The sequence below is a fragment of the Limanda limanda genome, chromosome 22 (genome assembly GCF_963576545.1).
Source record: "Limanda limanda chromosome 22, fLimLim1.1, whole genome shotgun sequence".
In the NCBI taxonomy this organism is placed as follows: Eukaryota; Metazoa; Chordata; class Actinopteri; order Pleuronectiformes; family Pleuronectidae; genus Limanda; species Limanda limanda.
In genome coordinates, this window is record NC_083657.1 from 3997208 (window position 1) to 4012207 (window position 15000).

Consider the following 15000-nt stretch of genomic DNA (forward strand, 5'->3'; position numbering starts at 1 on the left):
TACACCGTGACAATTTTTTGGGAACAGTGATTCAGCGACGGGTTGAGGCTTTTTCTGCCGCCGCCGCTACTGCCAAGACAGCTGGCGGGGGTGAGGTCATGTGTGTGTCTGTGTGTGTGTGTGTGTGTAGTGGAGGTTATGAAGGAGGTTTGGAAAAGACAGGTGAGGCGGTGGGGGGGGGGGAGAAAACAATGGAGGGATGAAGAAGGATGGGAATGAAGACACAAGGGAGATCTCACAAAGGGCAAAACATTTGGCCGGGAGCTGCTCATCACATCAGAGTGTGTGTGTCTGTGTCTGTGTGTGTGTGTCTGTGTGTGTGTGTGTGTGTGTGTGTGTGTGTGTGTGTGTGTGTGTTTGATCAGACATGCATAATTTCTCTACTTCACTGCTGACAGTCGTATATTAACCAGAGTGAAATTCAACAGCCTCTGCTCATGCCGACCGTTTGAAGTCGCCGCACCGAGCGACTTCAAGAAGAAGAAGAAGAAGATAAAAAAAAGTCATGATGAAATTCTGGTGAAATTTCCCTTTAAAATAGATTTTCTCCCCCAAATAGATAGAAAGGCAAAACTCGTTTCTACTCGTCCCCTCGACTTTCCCTCCAGAAAACGTCCCGCGTTCCTTTCCAATCATCTCTCTTCTTCTTTTCCTCTCCTCCTTCCCACCCACTCATCCACTCATCCACTCATCCATCCATCCGCCTGCTCACGGTAAACGTCACCGCGTGTTCTTCTCCGTCAGGTTAAAGTGTACTTGTTAAGGAAGAGCTGAACGAGAAGCCAGGAGAACACAGGCAACTCAAAGAGAAGCAAAGACAGTCTTTAGAAACCAGTATTATTATTATTATTATGAATCAAAGTCTCTTATTATTACTATTAATACTAGTATAACTGTTATTAGGATAAAGTAAAGTTCCTTGGCCCTTGTTGATGCAGAGAGAGGGTGCAGGCTATCGACAGCAGAGCAATGGTTCCATGCCGTTTCCATTTCATCCCAGTGATTCGGTCAAGGTTTAAATCCATGAAGAGTTAAAGGGGAAGTTATTCCATTTCCATTCGTCCTGATATATGTGTATAGATATATATATATTTTTTTGCAAAGTATAAAGTGGGACTTGTTCTGTCTCATTTGGCTGAACGGTCGATCCGTCTAATTCCAGAGATTTGAAAACGATTTGATTCCATTTTTGTTCCGTGACGTTAAAGGGAAAGACGGCAGCTGGAAAACAAACGGGATTCTTCCACTTCCTTCCTGGGAAGTTGCTTTGGCTCCTGGTTAATTTCCATAATAATCATCATGCGCATTCCAATCTCCCAGAGGAAATAAAAAGTTGTACTCTCCTTTGAAAATCTCGTGGTCCGTGGTTCTCTCGTGGCATGCGTGGAACCCGGCAGACGTTTATAAAGACAGTTTCATCGTAGTGAGTCGTGAACAGATCGGACGTCGACCCGGTGGTGACGTTCGAGCAGCTCGTCAGACGTCAGCTGCGACACGACAACGAAACAAACCCTGAGCAGCTTGAAAACCATTTTACACAATGAAACAGACGGTGACGAAACTAATTCGAGGTCAATTCAAATCGTAAGGATCGTGAAGCTCAGATTTCAAATTTTCCAAAATTTCACATTCCAGAAAAACTAGAAAACTATCGCTCTGATGCTTGTTGGCTCAGTTTGTTCCCTCGGTAGCTCGGTAGGTTACATGGACTGTAAGTAAAGATGGCCGACAAGTGAAGCAGAATCCTCTCTATCACCACCTGGTGGCTGACTGCAGACTAGGCCATAAAGCCCGCCTCCTCCATGTTAGCGCATGGGTCAAGGACTGAACTAGTAAAAGTCACGTTAAGAAAAATTTATTTAAAGATGGTTTGAGAAAGGAGTTAAAGCATCAGCTTGGACTAACTCGTTAGCTTCACTTTTGGAAAGTGGAGACTTGTCGTCCATCTTTATTTACATCGACACGTCTTAGCGCCTGATGCTATGTAGCTTGTTTGCTAACTCGTACAGGGGGCGTGTCTGTGTGATGGTGACAAACTGTCTTTATAAAGATCTGCCATTGGATGACCGTCGATGACACCGGCCTTTAGAACCCCGCTGCATTCTGGGAAAAACATTGAAGAACCCCCCCCCCCCCCCCCACTCCACCTCTCTCTCTGTTCCCTTTGCTCTGAACGTTTTCGTCCATTTTGCAAACAAACAAACAAAGAAAAACAGTCCGGTCGTCCCTTGCTCCTATAGCTGCGTGGTGACCGAGTCCTCTATGACCTCACAGCTGTCCTCGATGACATCGTCGCATGGTCCCACCCACCCGCCCATCATCATCAGCCCTCCTCTTCCCCCCCGGTCGTCCACGCCGCCCTCGCCCGCTCCTCCCATGCTCACGCCCTGGAAAACGTCCTCGCTGGAGTCCAGGAGGCGGGAGCTGGACTCGGACATGTTGGAAGCACAGTGCAGGGATTGGCAGGGGCAGGGGGGGGGGAGGGGCAGGGCCAGGAGCGAGTCCCGCCCGTTCGTCCTCCGCGGCGAGAAGGAGGGGTCTCTGATGTCCACCGAGCGGCCCACCTCGTGCAGGTGGGTCTCGCTTCTGGTCACGTGACTGAGTCCGAAGTCGGAGTGGCTCCCGAGGGGGCGGAGCAACCCGTCTGAGATGGTGTAGGAGGGCGGAGACTGGAGGGGGAGAGGCAAGGGAGGCGCTCTGCGTTTGGAGCGAGAGAACAGGTAGGAGAGGCGTCGGAAGGAGTCCGTCCCGGCGCCCGGGGCGGAGATGCGCTGCAGGCGACTCCTCGTGCGGGCGAGCGACGTGGAGAGCGAGGAGGAGAACGAGGACGACGGCAGGGGGAGGACGGTCGTGGAGGACGGAGGGATGACGCTCGTCTTCAGCCCATTGCTCTTTGGTATCCCCTCCTCTTCCTCCTCCTCTTCCCCCCATCCGATGCCCTCCTCCAGCTCCTCCTCCTCGCGCTCGGCCCCGCCTTCCATCCGGGTCATTCCGGAGATGGAGCGCACCAGAGCCGAGACGCTGAGCGGGGGGGCCGGCCTCACCTCGTTGTCCAGCGGGGTCATGAAGGTCACGCCCTTTGACCTCTGGCCTCCGAATCCGCCGCCTCCGCCGCCGTCGCCCGACTCGCTGTCGTCCTCCGACGCCATGGCGCCGTCGTCTCTCATGGTCTCGCTGGAGGAGGAGTAGTGTCGCCGGGGGGGGCGCCGGTTGCCTAGGAGATCGAGGACCTCGTAGCGGAAACTGGAGATGTCCTGTTTCAACTCCTGGAGAAAGAGAGAGAGACAGAAACAGTGTGAGTAAAAAGAATATGTAAAAAAAATTAGTTTTTTAAATGAAAATATAGACTGGCTCGATGAATATTTGTTCCTTAAAATAAAACCTTTTTTCTCTTTGTTCCTTTTGCCATTTGGGATCCAAACACAGCTTCACTCCTCAGAGAATAACACAAGTGATTTACTTTAACACACACACACACACACGCACACACACACACACAGACACACACAGTCTGATCTACACCTGATGTGGATTTTACGCCGATAAAGCCCGAAGGAACTTTCCATTTCAAAGCCCCGGCCTCGGCTCCAGATGCATCATGGGAGCAGCCGTTAAATCACATCAGAATAATTTATGACGCAGAGGATTTGGATAAATCAAACAAACTCTCCTGAATGTTTCTATGAACTCAGGCTTCAATAAAACATGTTTCATTCTTACAAAAATATCTATAGATAAGTTTAGAACTGGCCTTTATTTCCATGAGCTGAGTCCGGCTTCATTTAAAGATCGATCGCGTGACAGCGGCGAGATTAGACTGTTTCATTTTGAAGGTTTTTGTCAAATCCCTGAGAAACATTCCCCAGGATTCATTGGGCTTTGATGATGAATTGTTTTTCTAAGAGAGAATGGCGTGAGTCCAAAACGTGTGATGCTTAAACCTTTAAATCTGAGTCTAAGGTTTCGACACCAACAGGTGAATCCTCCTCGGGCCGACCTGTCCCAGATTTCATTGTGCAACAGCAAACACCTGGGAATCGAACCTGTGACCCTCTGCTCACGGCCTCTGTGCTCATGTGACACGTCAAAAATCTGATTATTTACTGCATCACGAAAAAACACAAACACACAAAGCGTCCGGCTGCAGACGATGAGACTCACAGTCAAACAACAACACACAGGTTTATTGTTGACTAACTTGTTCACAAACAACATGCTTCACCTTGAAGTTCTCCTCCGTCAGCCCCTCGTCCGTCTTGGCGCTGCGGATCATGGCCGCCACGTACCGCTTCACCAGGCTCCGGATCACTTCCTGCGAGGGACAATCACCATGGTTACTGAACACGCTCACTCAATGATATTTGTATATTTCATTCACGTTTCACCTTCCTTCTGTTTTCTTGTTTTTGAAGATTGAGTTTTGACTTAAAATGTTAGAATAATAACGTTGATCTAATTCATTCATTTGAGTGCATAATTTAAATAAAAGAGTCAATTTTTACAAGCTGCTTAATGGGATAAAATGAAGAGCTGAACTTAAACAATAGGAAAGAATTGTTAAATACGTATATAAACAAAATGCCTTCTTTATTTCTTTCCTCTCTCTATTCCAGGTAATCAATAAATCCTATGGAAAGAGTCCTCAACGTTTTCCAACTATTCTTTCACTCAAGGAAATGTAAACTTGAAGGAAATTATGAGTCATATGTTGCAGTATTTACAATAATAGAATATATATTTCATGTTTTCAGGACATCAAACCCACTGAGTGTTTCACTGCGATGAATAAAATGAAGGAACTGATGAATTTAAATGTTATTGTCTCATTATTAAATCAGCCAATGACGCGAGTGACCCTGGTTGATCTGAAGAGCGAAGACAAATTCACCAGCAGTTGGTGTTCAGTGGGTGGAAACACACAACCACACACACACACACACACACACACACACACACACACACACACACACACACACAGACACACACTGCATCCTCCCACAGTCAACACCTGTGACTGCCAACAGGACGCTCTGGCGTGCTGTCGCTCTCGCCGCTGCCAGCTCAGCGCTCCGTTAAAGTGACGGACAGATCCCGACAAGCGTCCTCTTAAAAAAACAAAAAACTGAACATGGACGTGAATCAGAGCTGAACAGCCGACGGCGCCAAATAAAAAGAACTTGGCGTTGGCGCCGTTGGTCGTCGCTGCCAGAGCTGAGGTGTCACAAGACGAGAGCTCAGGCTTGGGATGATGAGAGGAACAAATTCTTTCAAAAACCTCCAGAGAGTTAAAGATGAATAAAGAACCAACATCTTAGCTTTTAAAAGGGAAGCCAAAACAGCTGGATCGCCCCCTGGTGGCGGGCTGAAGCATAGGTCCTAAACTTTGCCTTCTCCTCCATGTTTCCAGACGGGACATGGACCCAACTAATTCAATTCAAAGTGCACGTTAAATAATATTTTAATATAAAAACGAGCTGAGGCGTGATGCTGACACCAGCGCCCCCTACAGGTGAGACAAACCTGATACTTTAAAAAAACAACACAGGGGCTATAAATGTTTCACGATGAAGCAAATTGACTTGACGTGTTTATTTTGCCACAAGGACACAAAGAACTGTTGTGTACAAGAAAACTCCACAGGGCTTCTTTAATGTGAGGAACAACTGGACACACACAGACACACACACACACACACACACACACAAACAAACACAAACACACACACACACACACACACACACACTGATGCCCACAGGGAGCTGGTGTTGGTTTGGACACTGACACAGCAAGATGCTTGAGGGAGATGCAATCTGTTCTGAGTGTGTGTGTGTGTGTGTGTGTGTGTGTGTGTGTGTGTGTGTGTGTGTGTGTGTGTGTGTGTGTGTGTGTGTGTGTGTGTGTGTGTGTGTGTGAAACTCCAGGTAAACTGTGTTTCTCTCTGACGGCTTTTCAATCTTCACTTTATTGAATCCATGTCCAACGTTCATCAACACATGTCAGTCCCAACACCCGAGTGCACGTTTTACCACAATCCCACAAACACACAGACACACAAAACACACACATACAGACCTGGTAATGCTGGTTCTGTATCAGACTGTCAGCGTGTCGTTCCTGAAAAGATAACAACAAGATCATGTTAATATGAGAAGCGGACATACGGACAACCTGAAAACATATAACACCTCCGGCCACTAGGTGTCGCTGGAGCAGAGACATGAAAAGAGAGCTGGTGTTAAAACTGACTGTTCTCTCCGTAAAGAAGAGGGTGCTGAGTAATGAACTTGAGTTAATCACTTCTCTGTTTCCTCTCAGTGGAAGTATATATCGTTGTGGAGAGCGGCGTCCTGCTCTTCATCTACATTTCACCCGGAGTCACAATCCTCCGAGCGACAGGAACCAGCAGAACGCCGCTCGTCACCTCCTCACTCGATGGAGCCGATTCGATCGAGTGCGCTCGGAGCGTTCGCTGCGTTAAATGAGTTTATTCATCACGAAGAGCAAATGTGATTCATACAAAGAAAGACGAGATGAAGGAAATAGATTAGCTACGAAATTAAAAAAGGGTTTGATTTAATTTTACTTAAGGATTATTTGACCAAAAAGCCAATTTAAATAATATATATGGTAAGAGAGGTGTGTCAACTGAGAAAGGTTTCCGATTCGTCCTCTTTACCTGCCTGCACACACACACACACACACACACGCACACACACACACACACACACACACACATACACACACACACACACCTCCCCACAACTTCCTCTAACAATCTATCTCCTCCCTTCAGCCTCTTCTGAGCAATCATCGCCTTCCACATCTCACACTGTCAATACACACACGCACGCACACACACACACACACACACACACACACACACACACACACACACACACTGCAGTGCGGCTCTGTGGACCTATGTGGGCTGGTTGGCTTATATAACTCATCTGACTTCAGCTGAGGTAAACATGCCAGCTGCACTCCGTGTGTGTGTGTGTGTGTGTGGATGTGTGTGTCTGTGTGTGTGTGTGTGTGTGTGTGTGTGTGTGTGTGTGTGTGTGTGTGTGTGTGGATGTGTGTGTGTGTGTGTGTGTGGATGTGTGTGTCTGTGTGAGTGTGTGTGTGTGTGTGTCTCCAGGTGACTGCACTGTGTTGATTCACTCATCTTCTCTCTGTTCTAACACAAACAGCTGATCTCAGGCTGTTGTTATTATATTTCTGTAAAAGTCACATTATCCCGTCAGTGTGACCGGACTCGTTTGAACTGAATTAATCTGAGCTGATGTTTTATTCTCAAACCGAGCTCCTCCCGCCTCTTGCATTAATTATCCGTCTCTGCACCAAAAACACAACAATACTTTAAAAATATGATGAGATTTATATTTTTCCTCTGATTCCTTTAATTGATAAAACGACACACGCTTAATGTAGCAGCTGTTCTGGAGCTTTTCAACACAATCAAAAACACTTTCAGCAGATTTAGTCAAACAGTTCAACTTCTGTCTCCGGAATCAAATGAATATGAGTCGGTTCTTATGACTTCAAATGTCTGAGGCCGTTGCTCGGGACATTTTCTGGAATTTTTCCTGCAGCCGTCAAAATGTCAGAGTGAATTTTGAGAAAACAGCAAGAAAACGTCTGGAAGCTTCACAGCGAGCGAATAGAATTACGACTTTACTCTGACAGTTTTCAAAATAGTTTTCCTTGCTACGTATTTCAGCAAAAACATTTAAATGTCATTCTTCATAATATAGATTTTTTTTTTTTATGATATTCTTGTAAAATTCGCAGGAATTTCACAATGTTATCATACAGCTATATATTTATATAAAGTAAGATGCAACGCACACATTCGGTTTGTAAAAGAAATTTACTCATCTTTGATCTGTCAACATGTGAACGAGAAAAGGTGAGAATCTGAAAAACAAACAAACAGGAGACTTTATCTCTGAGCGGCGATGCCGACTAAAATATCTTCTCATAAATCTTCTTAAATGATTATTTTTGCAGTTCTGAGCTAAACTATAAAAACAGAACCTTGGGAACTGTCGATTGGAAATGTTCTGACTTTTGCGCCCCCTAGTGGCAGCTAGATAGACTGAGAGTAACAAACAGACTGCAGAGAATCATTTAAAAAAGAATAACTGTCTGATCTTTACATGTCGGAAAAACACCAACACACAACAGGAGCAGGTGTTAACAACGCAGGCAGTGGAAGCGTCGCTCTCACCGTGAACTCTCGGAGGTTTTCACATTTGTGTGGCTCCTCCCCCGGCGGCTGGCCCCGGGCGCACAGCTTGTGGTGGAGCCAGCCCAGCAGGTACCACATGGACTTGGGGCTCGGGATGATGTTGAACGGCGGCGGCAGCGTCCCGCCCTCGTCGAAGTAGCTCATCCACAGCTTGGTGCGAGCGAACTTCCACTCGATGTCCGCGTGGTCCTGGGGGGGGCGGAGGTTGGTGGTCAGGTCACAATATGACAACTCACAAACAGTCCAACAAACACGGGGCTGTGGGAGATTTCAGACTCACGGCGATGAGCTGGTAGGAGTTGTTCATCATGGCGATCAGCATGTTGAGCAGAACCACCAGCGAGATCACGTTGTACGTCCCGAACATGGTCGCGCCCACGAACTCCGTGAACTCGTGCCGCGCTTTCACGTTGGTCACGTACAAGTTCAAGAGGCCGAATATCGACCAGAAGAGCGACTGCAGCGTCTCGAACAACCTGAGGAGACAGAAGAAGAAAACTTTATCCGTAAACTCACAGAGAGCGAAGACACATCTCGACATAAAGAGATCAACTTTGAGTTTTATGATGTCAAGTGATGTAATATATAAAAGATACACCTCAAGAAATCTGGCAATAACACTTGAGTTTGAAGAAATGAATAAGTCCACAGAGATTTTCAGTTAATATCACATAAATGAAAATTATTAGGATCAATGACAAGAGCAACAAATGGATCGTGATGAAAAAACATTTTCCTTTGACTTAGATCTAGTGAAGTCTTTCTGTGAACCTCGTAATGTTGTGAATGATGAAACTCTTCGACAAAAACCTTCAGAAAAACATGTTATTGAAACAGAATAGAAATCTGTAAAGACGTCTGTTCACTGAAGAGTCGGCCTGGTGTGACTTTATCTGGATGAGACACAGGAAATGAGCTCGAGAGCAGGTGAACGTTCACTCGTCTGCACAGAACAAACTGTCCTCGGCTGATTTTGTTCTTCTCCTCTCAGAACTTCAGCTACAATAACATCATCAAACAGAGAAAACCCTCCGAGTGGAAGAGAAGAGCTTCGGCAGAACTCCGTCCAGTGACTCAGCTGCAAACGGGAAAACGGTTTCAGTCCGGCGAGCGTCAGGTGGAACGGATGAAATATCTACGCTCAGATTCTTCTGGCTAAAAATAGACCTGGAGTTTAAAACCCCTCAGGAGGCGTCAGGCCGAGATGAAGCTGTGTCATGAATAGGGTTGCAAAGGGGTGGAAAGTTTCCGGTAAATTTCCGGAAACTTTCCATGAGAAGTTTAGCTCGGGAATTTTGGGAATTTTGAAAAAATAAATAAATACGGAAATTAAACTGTGAGCAATAAAAGCATCATTCAAAACTCTATTTTAAAGATGTATGGAACGTTGAGTTTCAACCCTCCCCTGTGCATTCTTCCATCACATGCACAGATAACTCCCAGCATCCTTCACTCTACAGCAGGGCTATTGAGGCCTGCTGTAGAGTGCAGGACTAGTCAGGTAAGTTTCCATGATATTACTGGGAAAATATATTAGCATGCTGATTGAGGATTGTTCATCTGTTCATCTAGACTATTTCCATTCATTTATCCATCAATTGTAAAATATGTTTACAGACGATTCCAATTGTTTGGCTAACTATTTATATCTCTGGCATTGCATTAGTGTTTTTTTACAAACTTTTTTCTCATCTTATTCTACAGAACAATGCCACGTGCACTCTCTCATGTGTGGAGACATTTCACCCCATCCAATGTAGAAGGAAAGGCTGTGTACATTTGCAAATACTGTGCAAAGACCTATGTTAAGAATGACACAACGATGCAGAAGCATATAGTCAAGTGCCCAAAGTTTCCTCAGGGCTCAAATCAGCCTATGACAAAACAAAATGTTTATATTTATGTCTGTATATGACAAGGTAAATACAGTTAGTATAAATTACCCACAACATTTCCAGTTTATTCCAGTTTATTCCCGTTAATTCCCGTATATTCCCGTTTATTCCCGTTAATTCCCGTTAATTCCCATGGAAAGTTTCCAACTTTGAATATTCCCGGAATTTTGCAACCCTATTCATGGATTTAAAAAGACTTGAAACTAGAGATCGAGACGTGAACTCCTCAGGAAAATGTTTACTGACGTTATTATAAAGTGAGAAGTCGAGTCATTTTCTCTGGACACAACCAGTGGAGTCGCCCCCTGCTGGTCATTACAGAAAACACAGGTGTCAGTCACTTCCTCTTAGGCTCCATTTTCAAGCCCCGTGTTAGTGTGAATTAGTGTGGACATAGATTTGTACAGATGTAGCCTGTCCTCCGTCTGTTTACTTCCCCCCCCCAGCGTCCGTCCGTCCTGCGCCCGTCTGTCTGTCGTGGTTACGGCGGCGGTTACTGAATTTTTGATGAAGCAACAATCGGCGGCAAATGAGAAGAGACGTTTTGTCTGCAGGGTTTTTTATTTGTGCCGCATGAAATATTCAACGCTCCTGGAATTATTCTCATCGCAGTGTGTGTGTGTGTGTGTGTGTTAGTGTGTGTGTGTGTGTTAGTGTGTGTGTGTGTGTGTGTGTCTTAATTTACTGCATGTGACTGATGCTGCGGCTCCTCCGTTAATGCACGTGTGTGTGTGTGTGTGTGCGTGTGTGTGTGTGTGTGTGTGTGTGTGTGTGTGTGTGTGAGAGGAGATGAATTGTGTTCCTATGAGTGTGTTAGCGTGTGCAAGAGGATGAATGAGAAACGGAGGAATGGAACCAGGGGGGGGGGGGTGGTGGTGATGAATGAAGCAGCTGAGTTATGAAACAAGAACAAGTGGAGGACGAGAAAAAAGGAAGTTGGACAAAGAAAACTAGACAATCTCTCTCTCTCTCTCTAACCTTTGACCTTTAATTATCTCTTCTATTCGTGAATTAATTATTCTCATCTTCATCCAGTTGTCTCTTCTTCTTCTTCTCCTCCTCCTCTTATCTCCTCTCGACACTCGTTTCTGATCTTTTATCTCCTCATATGCCGTCCCACCTCCTCTATCGTTTCCACTGCTCTTTTCTCCTCTCATCTCATCTCTTTCTCTCCTCCTCCTCTTCTTTTATTTCCTCATCTCCTACCCTCAGAGAGAGAGAGGGAGGGAGAGAGAGAGAGAGAGAGAGAGAGAGAGAGAGAGAGAGAGACTAGTCTGCAGAGTGTGAGAGGAGGTGAAGGATTATTTACAGCGTTTGTGTGAAGGCAACGAAAAGGCAGCGCGAGGAGAACACACACACACACACACACAGACACACACACACACACACACACACACACACACACACACACACACACCAGGCAGCGTGGTGTTAAACGATCTAACACATTAACGGTGATAAGTGTGTGAAGTACAGATGAGCGAGAACAGGAGGGAGGAGACACCTGAGCAGGAAGCAGGAAATGATCCTGTGAAATCATGGCTCATAAATGTTGATAAGTGTGAATAAGAGTGACACAGACACACACATAGACACACACAGACACACACAGACACACACATACACACAGACAGACACACACACACACACACACACAGGAAATAATCCATGCATTGTGAATTCATGAATGTTGATGCACGGCTGCGTCGCCCGCGGGCCTGCGATCGCTCTGTTTGCATTATGCACGATGTCAGCCGTCACCGCGGCGACCGGCTCGCTGGTTTAGTTTCAGCAGGAGTCTGATCCACCGCCAGCGTGTCGCAGCTCATGTGGAGACGAGAAAAACGTCTTTACTCTTCATTGTGTTTTTGTATCGGAGGACAAGGAGCTGATTTATTGATCTTTAAAGAGACAAAACCTATGTTTTCTATTTTGTTGCCTTGGATAACAAACTCTTAGCACGTTAGCACGTTAGCCAGGTGACTGTTTTCATCGCCGTTTAATGCGTAGAGAGAATAAAACTTGATTTGTGTCTCTTCATCACATGATACATTCTCTTCATTACGCAATTGAATCAATGTATCAAGGAATAAGCACAGAAGGTTGTCAGTGTTTCCAATGTTCTGTTCCAAATAAAAAACACAGTATGTTGACTTTGAACCAGACGAGTCACAGCATCGCATGTTCTGTTTTGTCAAAGTTTAAAATGCCCTCAAAGTGTTCGGCTCCGACAGTTTAACCCAGAAGAGTTTCTGACGGGAGAAAAGAAGTTGAACTCTTCTGTCGACGCTGCAGAACCAGATGGAATCAGTTCAGTCTCCGAGCGCCTGTGACCGAGGGATGAACTCGACTTTCTGCTGGCTTCACTTTCACCAGAGAAAAGACTTCAAGGCTCACAACGTTCTTCTTCTTCTTCTCTTTCTTCTTTTTGTAAGAGTACGGGTCAGGAAAGATTCTGTTAATACCGACGTCGAGGAGGTTGATTTTTTTCACTCCTGCTAGTTTGTTTGTTTGTTTCTTTGTCAGCAGGACTACGCAAAAAACTACTGAACAGATTTACACAAAACTTGGTCTAAGGATGGGACACGAGTAAAGGAAGAACTCATTACATTTGGGGGCGTGGATCTAGGAATTTCTTTGTTTAACATTAAACATTTATTTCATATTTTCCCACAGAGAAACTCATGGAGTTTGATGAAACTATAAATAAAGCCCTTTGGTCGTTAACCTTCACCAACCAGTGTATAGTTTGAGTCTACATGCATGTTTTCCAGACTAATTTGAGTCCCCTGTGACCTTTGACCTTCAAACTCCCATCAGTCCATTGTTAAGTCCAAGTGAGCGTCTGTGTCAAATATGAATGAATTCCCTCGAGCTGATCTTGAGATTTCTTGTTCACAACAACAGGACGGAAGGAAATCTGAAAGCATAAAACCTCCATAAATATGAGACGCCTTCTTCTTTTCAGCGCAGATCAACGAGACAGTTTTAAGATGAACTGATATTTATTTCCTCGCCGTCTTTTCATTGTTCTCAGCTCTTCACTGTAATGGAATCGATCACCAATCAATACGACTATTATCTAAAACAAACCACTGCTTCATCAATATTCAGCCCAATTACTCGGCTTGGATTTCACTCTGCCTCCCTCAGCAGAGTGTGTGTGTGTGTGTGTGTGTGTGTGTGTGTGTCCGTGCTGACAAATGAGCCACATTTCACCCTCGACCTCTCAATGCGCTCGACCCTGGATTCGTATCCAGGTTTTAAAAAATCTGCCGACTCCACATGAGGAAAGAAAAAATCCCATTAATATTCTCGACGTCGCCCGAACGAGTCGGAAGATTCTACTCGACACAAGAAGTCGTTTCAATTTCCATTATCTGCTGCAACGGAGCTAAAGAGCAGAGTCAGTGCAGCAGCTACTCACACACACACACACACACACACACAGACACACACACACACTAGCAGTTAGGAGGCTACTCACGTGGAGAAGGCGTTGTTCTGCCTCTCACAGCGGATGCCCTTACAGTTGCTGGGTTCTTCTGACGCCTTGGTCTCGTAGTAGAAGTACAGCTGATTCAGACCGTTAGCAAACGCCAGCAGAACCTGCACCATAGAAATAGAAAAACTAGAATTTACCACCCTGCTGTTTTATGTGTCCACCAACCGGTACAGTTCTCAGTCACCATGACCTCTGACTAGGGTTGCAAAATTCCGGGAATGTTCAAAGTTGGAAACTTTCCATGGGAATTAACGGGAATATACGGGAATATACGGGAATTAATGGGAATTAATGGGAATAAACTGGAAATGTTGTGTGTAATTTATATTAACTGTATTCACCTTGTCATATACAGACATAAATATTAACATTTTGTTTTGTTATAGGCTGATTTGAGCCCTGAGGAAACTTTGGGCACTTGACTATATGCTTCCGCATCGTTGTGTCATTCTTAAGGTAGGTCTTTGCACAGTATTTGCAAATGTACACAGCCTTTCCTTCTACATTGGATGGGGTGAAATGTCTCCACACATGAGATAGTGCACGTGGCATTGTTCTGTAGAATAAGATGAGAAAAAAGTTTGTAAAAAAACACTAATGCAATGCCAGAGATATAAATAGTTAGCCAACAATTGGAATCGTCTGTAAACATATTTTACAATTGATGGATCAATGAATGGAAATAGGCTAGATGAACACATGAACAATCCTCAATCAGCATGCTAATATATTTTCCCAGTAATATCATCGAAACTTACCTGACTAGTCCTGCACACTACAGCAGGCCTCAATAGCCCTGCTGTAGAGTGAAGCATGCTGGGAGTTATCTGTGCATGTGATGGAAGAATGCACAGTGGAGGGTTGAAACTCAACGTTTCATACATCTTTAAAATAGAGTTTTGAATGATGTTTTTATTGCTCAGCGTTTAATTTGCATAGTTTTTTTTTTTTTTTCAAAATTCCCAAAATTCCCGTGATTAATATTCCCGTGGAAAGTTTCCGGAAAGTTTCCTGGAAATTTACCGGAAACTTTCCACCCCTTTGCAACCCTACCTCTGACCTCGGACACCTAACCAGTTAATCAGCGAGTCAGAGTGAATACAAAGTTACTACCAGACAGTAGATGAAGAGGAACTTGAGGATGTCCAGCAGCATCCGGCCCAGGGAGATCTGCAGCGGCCCCAGGTGGGAGTTGGCGGTGAAGAGGGAGATGAGTCGGAGCGAGCTGAAGATGTTGGCGATGGCGAACAGAGCCTCGGCGATGAGCGTCGGGTGCCACATCTCCCACTCCTCCCTGGGCCGGGAGGAGTTATACTGGAGGGAGGAGAGAGGGGGGGGGGGGGGAA

At 45.3% G+C, this 15000-nt stretch overlaps 1 protein-coding gene across 1 annotated transcript in view; it reads right to left on the reverse strand.

The window, feature by feature from the left end:
- Positions 1-2234: 2234 nt before the first annotated feature.
- trpc5a (transient receptor potential cation channel, subfamily C, member 5a) overlaps positions 2235-15000 on the reverse strand; it is a 38101-nt gene continuing 25335 nt past the window's right edge. Inside the window, exons 11-17 of the mRNA XM_061066237.1 lie at positions 14768-14968; positions 13637-13758; positions 8535-8730; positions 8234-8443; positions 6073-6114; positions 4223-4312; positions 2235-3266 (exon numbers count right to left, since the gene is read on the reverse strand). Of these exons, the coding sequence (XP_060922220.1) occupies positions 2235-3266; positions 4223-4312; positions 6073-6114; positions 8234-8443; positions 8535-8730; positions 13637-13758; positions 14768-14968 (1893 nt within the window). The remainder of the gene's footprint in view (positions 3267-4222; positions 4313-6072; positions 6115-8233; positions 8444-8534; positions 8731-13636; positions 13759-14767; positions 14969-15000) is intronic.